The 18895-nt window shown below is 43.0% G+C and overlaps 1 protein-coding gene across 6 annotated transcripts in view; it reads left to right on the top strand.

Moving 5' to 3' along the window:
• RALGPS1 (Ral GEF with PH domain and SH3 binding motif 1) overlaps nucleotides 1-18895 on the top strand; it is a 423133-nt gene that overhangs the window by 393464 nt on the left and 10774 nt on the right. For 4 of the 6 annotated variants that reach the window (XM_075579015.1, XM_075579010.1, XM_075579011.1 and 1 more), the window contains 4 exons: nucleotides 4719-4799; nucleotides 9736-9792; nucleotides 11340-11445; nucleotides 15999-16091. In XM_075579015.1, coding sequence (XP_075435130.1) covers nucleotides 4719-4799; nucleotides 9736-9792; nucleotides 11340-11445; nucleotides 15999-16091 — 337 coding nt within the window. The remainder of the gene's footprint in view (nucleotides 1-4718; nucleotides 4800-9735; nucleotides 9793-11339; nucleotides 11446-15998; nucleotides 16092-18895) is intronic. The other 2 variants (XM_075579016.1, XM_075579013.1) reach the window with 1 other exon arrangement.

The raw sequence follows: 18895 nt of genomic DNA, 5'->3' as shown, positions 1-18895 counted from the left end.
CCGATCTCTCTAGTATTAGTACGGGTCAGACAATATAAGCCCAGTGCAGTATAATTAATGAAGCGCTAGGCTGAAGATCGTGACCACAAATAAGGTAAAAGGGTAATATGAATGTCAGCTGCCCGCTGTGTGAATCACGTATACTGCTATATACTGTTACATACACCTATAATATATATTATATTTAACTGTGCATGCAATGTCTTTTATATAATGTATACCCTGCTCACTTATGTAACTATGTATTTGTAACCATGTATTATTTGTCATCATAACTATATGCCCAGGACATACTTGTAAAAGAGAGGTAACTCTCGTTGTATTACTTCCTGGTAAAACATTTTATAAATCAATAACTAAGCCTGTGCGAGAGGCTGCTCAAGTGTAAGAAGTCTCTGCTCAGTTTATATCAGCAGAACAAGTAGGTTTATATTCCCGAGGATAACGTAGGAATGAAATCTTAGTAGCCACTTAAATCTTCACACCGGAGGTAATACTATCATGTGCAGTAGGAGACACACTACCACACTAACCCCAAACCTTATTCATGCACGAGTGAGCCAGCGAGGTTTGTAGGTGGTAATCAGGGATCAGAGCCCCATCAGCTGTGACAAGATGGTACTGTAGGTCAGATCAGTGAGTGTTACTGATCGCTATGTATCCAGAACAATAAAAGAATATAACAAAACATTTCTGCTACATAAAGCACACAGTAATGGTTGACTGAAAAATATATGGCTGTAATATAGGTTGAGATAATGAACTACTGAGTTACGGGTTATTACCCTTCGTTCCCTAACTATACCTCTAGTAGGACTACAGTATACAGCCAGCCATAAACTTTCAGTGCAATCAGTGTTAGATCAGGATGTGCTAAACCAGACACCCCCTCCCCCCCCCCCTGAGAGCGCTCAACTAAGACAATCAGGTCTATTGTTGGAGCGAGAAATAAACGAGCAGGGTTCCGCAACAGTGTAACAAGTTTCTCTGTCTGTGCGGTTTCGGTGAGGCCCCTGCGCATGCATTCATCAATAGCCTGCAAATAGAAAGTGTTACACTGTTGCAGCACCCTGCTCGTTTGTATTTCGCTTATTATGTAAGGGGAACTGCTCCTTTAACTTTAGATCAAGGCTACTAGGCAAAATATAATCTCCCAACCTGAAATACGAAGGACGGAAGCGCAGAGATGTCACAGAACACACTATCCTAGGTCTCAAATTTTAGGGTAGATTGTCCAGATGTAGGACAAAAAAAGTGAGTGGCGCATTTAATAAACTCGCCATGGCAGCTTTGGAATGCAGGTTATAATGTTTGCAACACTAGTAGGATCTGCAACATATTTCTAATTCCAAATAAGGTTTTGATTTATATCCATTCAATCCTCGAATGTTAACACGCTCAGTTACTGAGGACGTTGAGGAAACAGCCTTTGTCCAAATCTAACATGTATTGTGGATGTCACTGGTTTCATTAGCACACAGCGTGGTGTGCATGCAAATATCAATCGTGATTTAAATCTCCTTTTGTAGAAATAGCTGTTTGTGTAATGAATCCACGTACTGGCATCGCCAAAACGAGGGGTAAGTTCATGTGAGGATCGATATCAATTATTCATTTCAAAGTTAGATCACATTGTCGTAAGTGATTATAAGGCAACTGAAAAAGCACATGCTCGCCTTTATAATCGGGCCATGCCCACTTTGCGAGCCAATCAGCAGTCAGGTGTTCGAGGGTAAAACAGAGGAAGCTCCACCGAGAGAGAGAGAGAGAGAGAGAGAGAGAGAGAATATATAAATACACTTTTTTCTTTCCAGCTACTACTGAAATTAGGGGGTCGCCTTATATTCAGGGTTGCCCTATAACACAAATACGGTATATTCGATTGAAGGGTACAATATGAAATGCATGTTGATCTCCACAAAACTTTTCCTTACATTGATTTAAGAGATAATGGCTAAACCAATATGGGGTTTTTTTTTCTTTTCGTTTTGGGATTTTGAGACTCTGCCCCCCACATATATAATGAATGAAACAATGCAAATACATGAAGTGAGAGAGACACGAACCAATTACCACAACGGCGACTCAGAGGGAACCACTGGGACATATACATGAATATTAATACAATATGGAAGTAACGTTTCAAGAGATTCTATAAGAACTTTGCTTTGACTACACATGCTGTGAGATTTGATCAATGACTAGTGATCGGAGCCTATGTACTAAGATCATATTTGAAATGTCTTTCTGTACATTTTTGTGCTAAAAAGTATTACAAGTAACAGAGTAGTACTTTCAAAAAAGGTGCATTGTATGTACTGTAGTTCTTAGTTTGACATGAAAAATGACATTGCATGGTGTGGAATTCCTGATTGATACAATTTGGACGAAAACAAAATTGTGTGTATTTTTATGTATACCTAGTATTGGTGAATATACACTATTAGTGTAATATTATTTATAATCGCCATACTGTGAAAACAATACACTTTGTTCAGCTATATCCGTGTTTCCCAACCGGAGTTCCAGGTTCCGCGGCCCTGCCCCGGGGTTCCGCGGCCCTGCCCGTGGTTCCGTTGCCCTGCCCTGGGGTTCCGCGGCCCTGCCCTGGGGTTCCGCGGCCCTGCCCTGGGGTTCCGCGGCCCTGCCCTGGGGTTCCGCGGCCCTGCCCTGGGGTTCCGCGGCCCTGCCCTGGGGTTCCGCGGCCCTGCCCTGGGGTTCCGCAGCAGGATCAAAAGGTGCTGCAGGATTTCCCCATTCTCCCAGAGCAGGGCTGTTAGGGGGCTGGGCATTTTCCTTCATTCTGATTGGCTGCTTGGTAATGCAGTCAATCAAGAGGAGGTATCAGGAGCCTGGGGGCGGGGCCAAGCAGAGGAGGAAGCAGCACGGGCAGGAGAGAGGTGAGACTGTGCTTCTGTCCCTCGTGTGTGTGTGTACTTGTTCTATCCTGGTGTCTGTGGTGCTGATAAATAGCAACGTAATACTGTGCTAACACTATACACAGATTTTTGTATGATTTACACCATGTTCTACTTTGCAGCGATTTTGACGCAGATTAAAAATAAAATGTTGGTGCGCAGATCATTTTTTTTTTTTTAGTACATACCATTAACGTGTGTACCAGGCACGTCCCGTCTGTGTGCACTGATTCTCTAGTTTTAAAGCATTTTCGATGCCTAAGGAGGAAAAAGAAAAGGTTAAAACATAGGCGCACACAGGCGCAATATAATATGTGATTTCCATGCGTCAAGTTCACACCACAAATTCTGTTGGCAACGATGAGTAATTAGGGCCATCTGTGTTAAACGAGTCGGACACAACTTATCTATATATATTTTTTTGTTCAAATGTTAAGCTTGGCTCAAACCTGAGCTACATATAAGGAACAGGAATAGGCCTCACTAATGAGATGGTATTTTAAGCAACAGCATATACAGTATACACTGTGATTTACCCCTTTCATACATTGTCAATGCTGTCACTAACAACTTTGCTAGGTGTACAAGGGGGGCTTTCAATGCCAACTTAAAAAGGCACATGCTTTGTGGCTAAAGAGATTGTTGTTACACATTTGACCAAAGCTGCTGCCTGATTTGTATTAATCATGTACTGTACTAGTGTTTCAAAAATTCCAGAGCTCTCACTGTATCCATCTCCTGCCACGTTACAAACTATTTCTTGCTGCTTCATAAAATGCATTAACTGTAAACACAGATTTCACAATTACACTGGAAATATATTAATCTAACATCAAAAAAAGGCTGATTCTTGAGTGGGATTTGCTGGAAGAGAACCAGTGCTTTTATTGTGGGCATTTCTGTACTTTATAATCAAAGCCTTGAGTGCATTCTTGATGGTTGAGTGCCTCATAAGATTAAGAGCAACTTGGTTAGGTTTGCTATTTGGAACCACAAATAAACTTACCATTAAACTTTTACTAAGTACATGTCCCCTTGTCTTTTCCTAAGTATTTTCCCTGTGTTGCGTGTATGTTGCAAGCATTTATATAGAGTTAATATTGGGACAGGTTTGGACTATCATGATCCGTAGTGCTACCTACATTGTCTCATATGCTATAAACATTTCTCACATCCACAGACTATTCCAGTATTGTAGGGTGCATAGCAAAGTGTGTTTTCCCATAGGTGAAATATACAATTTTATAAAATTGCTATTGTGTTGCTAGTGGGAAGTGACCCTATGTTACACCTGTCACCTTTTTAAATAATTGCTTTTCGACCACAGCTCTCACTTTTAAGCATGACGGGATAGTGAGTACTCTCGGGGCACTTGTTACATTTATAAACACAGAAGTTCGCATTACTCTTCAACGTTAATGTACCAATGAGATCTGCAATGCCAAAGACCTCAACTTAAACCCCCCAAAATGTTAGCAAAACTTACTGTAAAAAGTATACACGGTACATTTCTAGTTGAACAGACATTTAAAACAAACATATCAGTTAAGCTCTAATTATGTATCCTGCATTATACTTGTATAATAAAATGATAGCTATATTGAAATGAGTTGTAACTTTATCTTCTACAAGAGAGAGTAAAAATGAATGCCCTGCCTTCCATGACAAGCTGTCCTTCTGATATTGTTAAATGGCTATACAAATTCCTGACGTATTTGCTTTGTCACTGCATGTTTTCTTGGGTGTTCTTTTCTGGGTTCATTTCACAGTTTTAGAACTCACGTTTAAATTTGCTAACAGGGCTCGGTTATATGCGACGCTGGGGCCCAACTGGCAGGTTCCAGTACGGAATTCTCCCAGAAGTCGAAGCTGTGTTTACAGGTACAATTAGGTGGTGGGTCTCTCTCTTCTTTTAAACAGTATAGAGTTAAGTTATTCCTCTGAACTTGCATGTCTTAATTAAATTACAAACTATCAAAGTATTTGCAAACTTTATACAGTAGTAGAAAGCTCACTTTTTTTTTTTTTTAAAGTAAGTCTATATTGAAAGTTTTTTTTCTATACCGGCAATTGAATCCCAATTTTCAGCGTTCCCGCTGCAGTTGAAGCGGTTTTTTTTTTTTTTTAATGTTGCAAATTACACACACAACTTGTGGATGGTTTTCAAGAACCATTATTATTTTGCACAAGGACAATGTAAATATGAAAGCAATTGTGCTTTATAATGGATTAGAAACCGATAACTCTCTATTGGGAGCAACTTTAATTAAAAGCGGTATTGAAAAGGTGGTTTGCTTAATAATATTATTTTAAAGCTGCAGCTATGACAAACGTCTGAACTAACCTCCTTCCCTGAGGCCCCATTAAGGCATTGCGAGACCCCCTGTTGCTGGCGCCTCTGCTCGTAAGGGGTTAATCAAGACGGTATATGATGGTGCTGGCCCCACTGGAAGAGAAAGGGTTAAGATATCTTGTTAAACCACCAGAGGAATGTATTTTGCAGGGTACTTCAGTGCAGAAGCCTCACCTGAACTTTCCAAGAAGAGGCAACCTTTGAACAAAATCCTTTTATTTCCAAGATCTCATAAATTGTCAAATATTGGCTCTGCAATTCACACGTACTAAGTTGAAACATTTGTTCTCCCAGATGTTTTTCAAAGAAAATATATTTTGACACCCACAGAAGCCGTCACTGAATCTTTCCCGAATTTCCTATTTTCTCCTTTACAGGCTAGAAAAGTATATGCATTTGAATGATTACTGGAGCAAATGCTACTTGATTTTTCTTTAATCAGTAAGACTGGTTATTTTTAAATGATGTCCACAAAATGATTGTAAAAAGGAAATGCAAGAATATAACGTAAGGCAGCATAATTATTTTGTGTGTCATTATTCCACAGTGTCTTTAAAATATCCTACAGAAGTTGCTTGAAAAGTTACATATTGCAGTGGCCAACTCCAGTCCTCAAGGGCCACCACCAACAGGTCAGGTTTTAAGGATATCCCTGCTGCCGTACGGAAGCAGGGATAGCCTTAAAACCTGACCTGTTGGTGGCCCTTGAGGACTGGAGTTGGCCACTCCAGATATATTAGATTGAATACATTATTTTATAAACTAGGTAACACGGTGCAGGATGTCAGTGGCAGCTTTTGAGTTGATCTAAGAACTGGAGGTTTGGCTTGACACGACCCTCACTGCCGCTACCTACACTGTTATATTCCATTGGCGTTCAACAGGTCTCAAATCCACAGACACCCATGGTGGCTCAATAACCTTCAGTATTTCCCTGCATATTGTACACGCCTGTAACACATGAATGGTTATGGAAGTTGCCACAATCAATTAATGCAAGAAAACTTCAAGCACACGCATGAAAAGCAATGCGAAAGCTCTACTCAATCATGCTTTGTTTTTAGTGACAAAGGCTAAAAAACAGGCACATTTACCTTCCCAAAAAGCCGCGAAAGGACATGTACCAAATCAGTTGAGCACAGTATAGCAATTTGACATAACCAGTGGAAAAAACTCGAATTGCATGGCTGAAACTATTCTAAAGTGGTATTGTGTTTCTCCAGCAGAGGGCTGAGAGTAGGGAAGTACTGTACAGTAACTAATGAAACATTACTTCTGGCGTAGCGATCTGTTTGCAGCACGTTCAGTAATACAGAAGTCTATTTCAGTCACTCGGTCTTGGAGACCATTACTCCATTACATGACCAAATAAAATTGCATCTTGGAGGACATCCTAGAATTAAATTGGACGAACGATAATACATGTGCTGGTTTGGAAGATCACACTCATGAGAGGACAGACGTTATCATTCTCAAATATTTACCTTCAATTACTGTAGATTTTCGCTAATTTTCCCAAAGACTGCAGAGCACCGACGTGCAGTCTGGGTTACAACTCATTGTATATTAAGTACGCAAAGTAGACAAAGATACACCATTTTTCTTGCATTGTTTTAAGGAAATATGTCAAATCAATACTATTTATTTAAAACCCCTTTTCCAATGCAAAAAAGCCGTAAAGGAGCATAACTCATATTGTAGGGCAGGTGTGGCCAACTCCAGTCTTCAAGGGCAGTCTCCAGTCTCAACAGGTCAGGTTTTAAGGATATCCCTGCTTCAGCACATGTGGCTCAGTCAACAATTGAACCTGAAGCAGGGATATCCTTAAAACCTGGTGGTGGCCATTGCGGACAGGAGTTGGTCACTCCTGTTGTAGAGCAGTGGAGCGCACACTTTTTAGTCTCTGCTCCCCTGCCTGCTCTCCCCCACCGCTCTCGCCTCCCCCCTCCCCCCCCCCCGCCTGCTCTCCCACACCGCTCTCGCCTCCCCCCCCCCCCCCCCGCCTGCTCTCCCCCACAGCTCTCGCCTCCCCCCCCCCCCGCCTGCTCTCCCCCACCGCTCTCGCCTCCCCGGCCTGCTCCTTTCTTACCTTTTGTCCGGCATCACCTAACGTCATGTGACGTCACGTTGCCATGACAAACCAGTCCCAGCTACGTCATTTGACGCTGCGTTGCCATGGCGACACGTCGCAAGAAGCCGCCAAAGACAAGGTAAGGGAGGCATACAGAGGCCTCGCACGCTGCCCCGGCATTTAATTTAAATGCTTTGGGGAAGCGCACGGGGCCTCTGTAAGCGCCGCGCCCCTCCTCCAAACCCCCAGAAAATGTTGTAGAGCACGCACAGAAAGACACTGTAGTTTTGCAGGGCGGAAGAAAAGCGCTGGGAACGCCCGATAAAATGAGAGTAACAAGAAATGGAATCACTTTGCATTGATTCAGGTGTTAACACTTTTACTGCCAGGGGGGCCTGGAACGCACAGCGTTGAGCAACAAGCGCTCTGCCAGCAGAAGGGTTAAGTGCACAAAATAAAAGGAGGGTAGCAAGAAAGGCTGCAACAATAATAACACATGTTATCATTATTATAATATTCACCTGGTGTCTCAATCACATGGACTGTTTCCTCTCCGCGTCTCCCAAATACTAGGCCTGATCAGACAGGTGGCAAGATCACATTATGACACTGGATGAAAAGCAAAATATACGTCAGATATGATTATAAACGTAATTAGGATCCATTATACGAAAGTTCTCTTAGACATACAAAATGTCAGTATGTAATAAAATACCAGTGTACGACTACCCACCCCTCTGATTTTTTTACTCGGTCTATCTCAGGGGTCCAGTCCTCAAGAACCCCACCCCCAAACAGGTCAGGTATTAAGTGTATCCCTGCTTCAGCACAGGTAGTTTAATCAAAATGAATGAGCCACTGATTGAGTCACCTGTTCTGAAGCAGCGATATCCTTAAAACCCTATTTTTTCACAATATTGAACAATATTTAGGGCCCAACATGTACTTTTTTTTTTTAAATGCCCATGAAGCTATTTATTTAGCCACCCAGCGTCTTGGAGGATCCCGTTCCAGACCCCCATTGGGGTCAGGGGCATAAATTCAAACCGGTTACGTTTTTATTTTGCTTCACGAAAAGCCGAAATGTGGTTAAGAAAAATAAATAAAAAATAACCCCAGAAAAAGAGGTTAATCAGGGAACGAGCCAGCAAAAGCATTGTAGTTAAAGAATATTTTAATATTTCGGTAGGGTCACAGTCTGCCCTTAAAGCTGCAATCACTGATATCTGCCCAAAGAATAAAACAATCCTATTGACTATCTTAGACAAATGCAACCGTTCGTAAAGCAAAGATTTTGATTGCTTATGTCTCTTTGGAAATTAAACCCCAACTGCTTTTTGTCATAGTCTCAGAATGGGGGAGTATTTGTATGTCTTTATTTGGCAATCAAAGGTTTCCTCTACTCCAGGGGGGCTCAACTCTAGTCCTCAAGCCCCCCTCCCCCCCACCCCCCCAACAGGTCAGGTTTTCAGGATATCCCAGCTTCAGCACAGGTGGCTCAGTCAGAAGCTATGTCAAAGGGACTGATTGAGCCACCTGTGCTGAAGCAGGGATATCCTGAAAACCTTGCCTGTTGGGAGGGGGGGGGGGGGTAGGGGGTGGGATTTGTGCTTGAGGACTGGAATTGAGCACCCTGGCTCTACTCTTAGCCCACCTGGTCCCTGTCGGTGGGCCAATACAGGGACACACAAAAGGGAGTAACCAGGTGAGTCAGCTCATCATGTTTACAAACTAACTTGAAGAATAATGTAAAACTATAGGTAACTGATTTATGTGAAAAGAAGCATCAATCGCCCACTTTTAACCACTATAAGGATGTCACTGCAAAGTACACTTTGGTCTTAAGGATAATGGACATTACACTTACAAATTGAAAGACATGTATTTTTATTAGCAATAATCGTGGTCCTTCATGAGGTACTATGACAGAGGTGGCTCAATCAGTCTTCGACTGGGCCTCTGATTGAGCCACCTGTGCTGAAGCTGGGATATCCCAGCAACCTGACCTGTTGGTGACCCCCTGGAGTTGGCCACTCCTGCTCTAGAATGTAATTTTTTCCAGTATATTATTTTTGGGTGATGACTTCCTTTTATAAACACCAAGAAACATTGAGATTCATGTCCCTCATAACTGGCACCAGGACGAATAAGTACAATAGGTTTTGATGAGTATGCAAGAGGAGCAGAATGACGTTGCCTGTAATGATTTGTTTCCATGTAATATTAGGAAGCGTGATGATATGTTTGACACTCCTACTGTTTCAAAATGAAACTCGCTCTGGTATAGCTCTTTACACTGTTGTTTATGCTGCCCAAACTACACAATGTTTAACACAGTGGGAACAAATATCCACTGTCTCTGTACCACACATGGCTGGGTGTTTGTCTTGCAGCTCTACGCGCTCAGAGCGAGCCAGTGCCTGGATACAAACCGGAGTGGCATCAGGACGGTGAGGATATTGTCAGCACCTAAAGTATTTTTCTGTGGGATGGATGAATATCGATCTCTTGTGTAGTTCTTGCTTGCTCTGTAACGTCTTAGAATTCTGGGGATCAGGGAGAGCACATCTGCGAGTCACTGCACAGGCTCTCCCAGTTGGTTAAGTAGGTCTAAAATATACAGGTCCCTCTGTAACTTGGTGTTACTCGTACCCAGACGCTGAATTAGGATTTTTTTTACGGGGTCTGGATGGGTGTAACACCACCGTTGGGGATGATTTAACTAACATGCCATTATGTCCAGCATTATCTCCCTCTCCTTTCCTCGCCTTAACTTTATTTAGCTAAACACCTGTCGGAGTCTCGCTAAGAGATACTTACGGTCATGTTCTTGACGGATATTGACAGGTTATTGTACAGGAGCATAACGTTGCGTTAAGCCTGTGCTAATGAGTTGCACAACGGCTGTTATTTTTGCATATAATTTAGCTTTGAGGATGTGTGTTCACGTCCCTTCCTAGTTTAGGTGATGTTATGAGCCCAGTGTTTTGTAGATCTGGCCTTTAGTTTAGTTCTCTGATCCCCCAATCAAAGGCAAGGGAGGTGTGCAAAGCTGTGTGCAGGAAGTGCCGCAAATGGAAAAAATGTGGGGTGCTCTAAAAACAAAAAAACAACCTCAAAATGTCTTTGAAAAAACTGCAAAATTCAATACATTCATATGGTATTTTCTGAGATGAAACCCCCCAACAGTCAATAAATTAGTAATCAATCCGTAAAACGTTAAATGATCAAACATAAATCACTTCTCCATTGTAATCTGACTAGTGGGCTAGGACCCCCACAAGCAATGTAGTAAGGGGCCACACAATGAATAAAAGTGTATATACCAGTGTAGATACCAGATGGTATCACGTTGTCACGGAAATGCGTTGTGCCATTGCGACGTCATTTGATGCCGCGACACTACAGAAGTCGGCGGCCCGGGCGGCAAAAAGGTAGGTGCCTGTGGGCGGCAAAATGGTAAATCCGCCACCGTTTGTGCTATACACATAAAATATTGTGATAATAAGAGAAGCAGAGCGCTCCATCCCCAGAATGTTTTTTATGAAATGGTAAAAATTGTTGCTCATTTGGAGTGAAATGTAGAAAAAATAACGGTCAGATCATCTATGAATAACATACCTCCCCGGCTACTTTTCTCAAGCGCGTCGCACCTTTCACCACTGTGTCCAGTATTTTTGGGGGAAGCCGCCTGGCGACCCTACAGACACTGCATGTGTGCGCGGCAATCCTCCCACCTTCTGCAAGACTTAGCCGCGGGGGTTTTTCATTTACTGCCATGAAGTTATTTCCATGGAGGGTTAACTGATCTCTGATCTTGTAATAAAATGCGTTTAACCCCTTCACTACCCGAGTGACCTGCAGCCATGATGTGCAATGCATGACCGGTTTCTTTAGCAGCAAGGAGGTTAATACGGGGTGACTAGTACAACTGGTCAACGTAATTACTGCAGGACAGCTTTGATCCTGTACTAAAATGTCCTATTGTTTTATGTAGCCCTATAGGTGCGGGCAGCTGCGTAGTAGGAAGCTCACCCGGAGTCATTGCAATGGAAGGGCCACTGAGAAGAAAAACTTTACTAAAAGAAGGGAAGAAACCTACAGTAAGTTGTATCTATCAAGTGAAACAAGTGCACACAGCAGCACCGTGATATAAAGAGGCAATAGACCAGGGTATTCCTGTGTATCTGATAGAATCACATGGCGCTCTATAAACACTGTTGCTATGAAATGCATTGCTGGACTCTTGGACATCAAAAAAAGTTAAGAGCACAAACAGAGGAGAAATCTAATTACACACAGCAGGCTTTTAATGAGTGAGAGGTGACTTAATAGAGCTGTTTAGAGCAGAGGGAGCTCAACTCCAGCTGGTGTCTGAAAATGTAAAGACTCTCTCCAGAGCGTGCAACAGTTAATTCAGAGCTCCAACGCATTACTTGTTAAAGAATATTTTAATACATATAAAAATACAGTGCTGCAGATAACAGAAAAAAGATCATTACAAGAATATATAATTACAGTAAATGGAGAACAGTTTCTTAAAATAACAGAATATAACAGAAAACACTATACCTTACCATATGTCAAGCTTTCCCCCAGAGAGGTCACTGGTGTAGGAATATGAGAATTTACGTGATTGGTTCAAAACACACACCTGTTGAATTCTGATTTTAATAAAACCCTGCTAAGACTTGCGTACTATTTTTTTCCCCATTGAATCAACATAAGCCTACCCATCATAAATCAGCTGCTAGGTTGACGGTTTAACGACAGAGTAAAAAAAGGCTATCGTTTCTTGCCTTCTAAACGACACATATGTCGCTTTCAATAGGCCATCAGTGATAGTGCCTCCTCCCCCCCATCCCCCCCCCCCCCCAATTAAGTCCTCTTTGTGGGACCCAGGAAAAGTCTTGACATGTCATAAACCCAATATATTGTATTTTTAAAATAAAACTGTAGCTACATTAAGCCCTGAAGCACCAGATTGATTAAAAGACCTAATATCGCATATTATCATGACACATACATTACACCTATAAACTGCTTCCTACCGCATAGAGTACGAGGATACAATGCGCACTCACATCCTACCGCATAGCATGTTTTATTGGTAAATTCCACCCGTTGGTTCTGACTTTTCCAGCAGTACTTTTGTTATAACTTATACTAAAGACCGCTGCAGTTTTATTATTTTTCAGCAGAGGGCAGCACTCAGCCATAACCTCCATGCAATAAATAGGTTTGCTTCTTATTTCTACAGTTGAAATAACACTGTGGTTTGCTAGCTCTGTTCTGTAGTTTCTATTGTTTCAGCGTAAAATACATTCTATATTCCGTCTTTAATGCATGTACATAAATTCGACAATATGACTCCTCCTTTGCTGCTGGAAAGGAGAGATTCCAAGCCCTAAATAGAGATGTGCAAAACAGTTGCAGACTTTAACAGTTTGATCAAACTGATTCCTTCCGGACCAGTCCGCAGAACTTTTAAGGACTAATAATGTCTCCGTCATTGCACGTCCACGATTAATTTGCTTATTTGCTAAGGAATTGTAGCTCGGTTTGCAATGAATGTTTGCATTTGAATGTTGTCTGATGTTGCTAACGCCTACCCCAGGGGTGGCCAACTTCAGTCCTCAAAGGCCACCAGCAGGTTAGGTTTTCAGGATATCCCTGCTTCAGCACATTGGTGGCCATTGAGGACTGTGAAGATGGGATGATTTCAAGCCTGAATAATAATTACGCTATACTGTATTGTCTATAAACACAGATATTCAGCATGTAACTAGTTAAAATATGGAATATAGTATTGTTAGAAATTGTATTGGAAAATTATTAGCTGCCTCTGCAAAGATAAGAAGCCGTAAATCAGTCCTCAGACAGGCAGGTGTCGAAGTGTTTTATGTGGCTCAAGAATCCATCTTGTTTTATTCATTTCCATTTTGTAAAAAACTTGGTATGTTTAATGTCTGCTAAATTTAGGCGCACGAGTTTGGAATGAAAGGGTAGTTATACACAGTTAAAACAATACAATAGGGGGAGGTCTTAAAAGATTATATACTAAGTGACATAACAAGGAAGTTTTGTAAATCAAAGTAAATATTGCTGCTGTAAATTTAGAAATATTGTTATAACTTTGATTGACTAATGACATTTGGCCGACTGTGAGAAAAACAAGTAATTGCCATGTTAAGACTGGTTAAGATAAGTGTATAACAGATGATCAAAACATAGAAGTCGATAGGAACCGGTGCTTCATAGGTTAATTGCATCCTTGTAATCAATTAAAGCATCCCATGCAGCAATTTCAGTGAGTGTTAAGTAGTTAATCAGCATCCCATAGCAAGGGTTAAGGAACTAGTTCCTAGTGCTAACTAGCACATATTTATAGTACACACTGTGTCCTATTCCAAGCTGACATAAAGCATAAATATTGAAATAACTCTCTCAGTAAGGTCCATGTTTTCTAGGGGTCTGTTATGATCCGTTGGATTAATAAATAATTCCATATTTTTCTATATTGGCCGCCTCCAATTTGTTGGCAGTCTCTGCCCCCGTTTCTATAAAAGATTATGCCTGAGAATGGACACAAAGGATTCTCAACTTGGAGATCCCCCTGGACCTGTGGCTGTTCCTTCTGGGCAGACGGATCCAGGGTTTGCCAAAGTCGGCACACAAATTGGTTGCACATTTTGCGACTGCCACCAGGTGCGAGATCGCAGCAGTGTGGAAACAGCAAGATCTACCAGTAATCCCCAGAATTCGAAATAGAATTTGGCACGTCTGCCAGATGGAACAGTTGACGAGCTGGGTCAACGACACTGGCCGCAATTTCCTAAAAGTGTATAACAGATGATCAAAACATAGAAGTCGATAGGAACCGGTGCTTCATAGGTTAATTGCATCCTTGTAATCAATTAAAGCATCCCATGCAGCAATTTCAGTGAGTGTTAAGTAGTTAATCAGCATCCCATAGCAAGGGTTAAGGAACTAGTTCCTAGTGCTAACTAGCACATATTTATAGTACACACTGTGTCCTATTCCAAGCTGACATAAAGCATAAATATTGAAATAACTCTCTCAGTAAGGTCCATGTTTTCTAGGGGTCTGTTATGATCCGTTGGATTAATAAATAATTCCATATTTTTCTATATTGGCCGCCTCCAATTTGTTGGCAGTCTCTGCCCCCGTTTCTATAAAAGATTATGCCTGAGAATGGACACAAAGGATTCTCAACTTGGAGATCCCCCTGGACCTGTGGCTGTTCCTTCTGGGCAGACGGATCCAGGGTTTGCCAAAGTCGGCACACAAATTGGTTGCACATTTTGCGACTGCCACCAGGTGCGAGATCGCAGCAGTGTGGAAACAGCAAGATCTACCAGTAATCCCCAGAATTCGAAATAGAATTTGGCACGTCTGCCAGATGGAACAGTTGACGAGCTGGGTCAACGACACTGGCCGCAATTTCCTAAAAGTTTGGGCTCCATGGATCACCCACACAGACATCCCAGGGGTGGATACCAGTACAATTTTGCAATAATAACTGTAGATGCGTTCTCTGGTGACCAAGCAGGGCTTACGACAACCTAGCTACGAGACAGGTAGGACCCTTCCCTATAGCAAAAGAAGCATGAAGGATATCACGCACGCGGCACCCGGAGAGCAACCACTAAGTAGGCAGATGCCGCCGACCCTGGAGCTTACAGCTGAATCCCCCCCCCCCTCTTTGTGTCTTCACCCGTTGTTGTCTTGTCCTGGTCATGTCGGTCTGGTTTGTCAAGTCTTGTGAGTAAATGTTGTTTGTCCAGTGCTGATTATGATCGATTTTAACCCCCGATTGTGAGAGCTGGAGGGGAAAAATCTATGTGGGTATAAGGATGTTAAACAATGGTCTATGTGACAATGTTCAAGTTGTATAACCCAATAAAAATCTTGAAGTTGAAAAAAAAATGGATGTATAGAATCGAGAATAATTTAACATCACCAAGCTAAAGATTCTCCATTCTATATGTACATACAGTATGCCTGAAAACCTGATGTAACTGACTGAAAAGATGGTGTACGAGATGTGTTCTACTGGTCTCTAAATAAATTGAGAAAAGAACCGGGCTGTGGTCTATTTGGTATATCGCTGAAATGTGGGACATTTATTTGCACCCATCTAATTAAGCAAATCTTCAGACTTGAGTTGGCCATCCCTGGCAGACCCAGACCCAGAAATAAGGTTCATACCCTTTTGTGTATACTTTGTATTTCCAAATTGTTATATTTCTCAGGGGTGTTCAGGTTAGTTCACAGGTATCGCTCCACGTATTGTACAGAGGAGTGTTTGGGGCGGTATGGATGTCACAGAGTAATTACCCCCACCCCCCTCCCCAGCCTTATTTCCGGGTCTGGATTGACTTGATTGGCGAATCGCTAGCAAACGTGACTGAGCCGTGACACTTTTTTTTCATAAATTGGTGAATCGTTCCTAAACTCGGACGGAAACGTTACACATCTAGTCCAGAAATGCATTTGCTTTACGCTGCTATCTCTTAGAAAAAATGTGTGTCAGTGTGTCAGTGTGTCAGTGTGTCAGTGTGTCAGTGTGTCAGTGTGTCTGTGTGTCTGTGTGTTCCTTGTTAATACGACTTCCTTTTACCTATTTCTGCAGCTCTCGTCCTGGACGAGGTATTGGGTAACACTTTCAGGATCCACACTCATGTACTTTGGGGCCAAGTCTTTAAGAGGCAACGAAAGAAAAAATGTAAGACTATTGCATTATAATATCCTAACTCAGGGGCGGCCAACTCCAGTCCTCAAGGGCCACCAACAGGTCAGGTTTTCAGGATAGCCCTGCTTCAGCACAGGTGGCTTATTTGGTGGCTTAGTCATTCTGATTGAGCCACCTGTGCTGAAGCAGTGATATCCTGAAAAACTGACTTGTTGGTGGCCCTTGAGGAATGGAGTTGGCAACGCCTGCTCTAAAATGTGGAGTAGGGAGTATTTAATCTGGCATGATCTTTATTTCTCAATGTCAATGCCCTTTATTTCCTTAATTTTATGGCATGTTCTGTACTTTGACCATTATTTGTTGAAAGTGCATTACATTTTCAAAGCAGAAATAACCCCCAGCATATTTCAGAGGCCACTTTGTCCCAACTGTAGTTACTGTTACTGTTAAAGTACATACGGGCATATGTGTGCATTTTGGACACAATAAACCACTTTTATGTGATTATCTCTCATGCTGTGCTGGTATAACGGATCTCTAGGGATCCTCACAGACTGTAACTATTTACCTTTTACCGTGCACCACACTTGCCTCTGCTGAGGCTTTTTCAGTGTGTGCTGCCATTATATATATATATATCACGCAGAGGGATCTTTCTCAAGGGGGGTGCTCTGTGTGTGTGTGTATATGTGTGTATATATTGTGACAGAAACCAGGGGATGGTAATAAATTCCGTATATAGGGCTCCCAGGATACTAGACAGTTTCTATCCTGTTTGGCCTGGGAGTGCAGCCTTATAATACATACACTCCATCCCACAGTTTGGCAAGCGCTGGAACTGAGGGATGAGAGATCCAGACCAGAGTTTGTCTGCTGCCTGATTTCTGTCACCTGTCATGCTAATTAGGAATCAGGTATGAAAGACTGATTTCCTGTTTGCTCTGGTCTCCCCCACAAGAGCCAGGAGGCTGGAAGGCTGCTGAACTACAGAGGGGAGAAGCCTCTTCCCCTAACAGGTTCAATCTTTCTGTTCATTTGTGTAAGACTGCAAAAGTACCGTGTTTTGATGTTGGAAGTGGAAAAGCCACTTCCAACCCTGAGTCAGGGATATCTAAGTTAAGTTATCGCTCAGGTGAGCAGCTTTTGTTTTGATCTGTTTTCTGTTGTATGCACTGTGGCAGTCTCAGTGCCTGGGACTGAATAAACCAGGCATAGCCTGTTTAAAGGAACAGTACGTGACGCCTCATCATTTAACCTACCCTAAAAGACCGTGTTCTAAACAGTCCCGGACAAACGACGGAGCCCTGGAGTAAGCCGTTTGTCACATATGGTGGAGAATGCGGGCAGAACACTAGGGGGTCTGCGGGTTGAAGAACTTTGAAAAAAAAAAAAAAAAAAAAAAAAGTTTTTTCATCCTCTGCAAACAAGATGGAAGACGTGGTGGGTGCGCTGGTACGCAATGTCGCTGCCCAGAAAGACGCGAATGAAACCCAGCAACAGCTGTTAATAGCCCAGCAAGAAACTAATGCAAACCAGCAGCAGACGAATGCAGCCCATCAACAGCTGCTAATAGCCCAGCAAGAGATTAATGCCAACCAGCAACAGGCGAATGCCAACCAGCAACAGGCGAATGCAAACCAGCAACAGACGAATGAAGCCCTGCAAAACGCGAATGCAAACCAGCAAGAGACAAACCGCTTGCTGAGAGAGGAGCAACAGCGGTTCGCTCAGGGCTTACAGCAGGAACTCGAGATCCTGAGGGGGACTATCAGTAACCTTCCACTGGCAGCGGCAGCCCCAGTACCGAAAATGACCAGGGCAAGCCACTACCTTCAGAAGATGGGACCCTCGGATGATGTGGAAGCCTATCTTCTCACGTTTGAACGCACGGCACAGAGAGAGGGATGGCCAGAAGCTGAGTGGGCTGGTCTAATCACACCCTTCCTAAGCGGCGAACCCCAGAAGGCTTACTTTGATCTAGAGCCAGCCGAAGCTAACGTCTATGCAAAATTGAAGTTCGAGATCCTCGCCCGCCTCGGCGTAACCACGGCTGTTCGCGCCCAAAGGTTTCACGCATGGTCCTTCACGATGGATAAAGCCACCCGAAGCCAGATGTATGACCTCATCCACCTCGCCCGGAAGTGGCTACAACCCGAGATCAACTCAGCCAGCCACATCGTGGAACGGTTGGTCATGGACCAGTTCTTGAGGAAACTTCCCTCTGCCTTACGCCGTTGGGTCAGTCGGAGTGACCCCCACAATGCGGATGAGCTTGTGGCCCTCGTAGAAAGGTACAATGCAGCAGAAGAGCACCCGCAACCCACAGTCGTGGAGCAACCCCACTACCCGAGGTTCCAGGACTCTTCCAGAGACGGTAAAAGGGTACCGGGGTTAAGGGGCGCTGAAGAGCGGCGACCACCTTCACGCAGCACCAGCAACAGTGGTTCGCACACTAAGGGCAATAGCCAACATGGGGAGCCGGGAAAAGGCTCTAAGTGGGACACAGACTATGTACCTAAATGTGTAAATTGTCATGAGAGGGGCCACACAGCAAAAATCTGCCCACTAAATGATGAGCCCATGCAATGCAACAGCGTGGAACCTTATTCGCTGTTGTCCCAATGTATGGGCCCTAGCCCAGAGGACCCCTTGAATAACCATCTTTGGGCATTTGTAAAGGTTAATGGTAAGAGGGTTCGGGCACTTCTTGACTCTGGGAGCATGGTCACACTAGTGTCCGAATACCTCTTGCCCATTAAGAAGAAACAGGGAAACAGTTCACAAAGAGTGGCAATTTGTTGTATACATGGGGATAATCATGAATATTCCACTGTTGA

The sequence above is a fragment of the Ascaphus truei genome, chromosome 21, assembly GCF_040206685.1.
Source record: "Ascaphus truei isolate aAscTru1 chromosome 21, aAscTru1.hap1, whole genome shotgun sequence".
Classification (NCBI taxonomy): Eukaryota; Metazoa; Chordata; class Amphibia; order Anura; family Ascaphidae; genus Ascaphus; species Ascaphus truei.
This window is presented reverse-complemented; position numbering and strand designations above follow the sequence as displayed.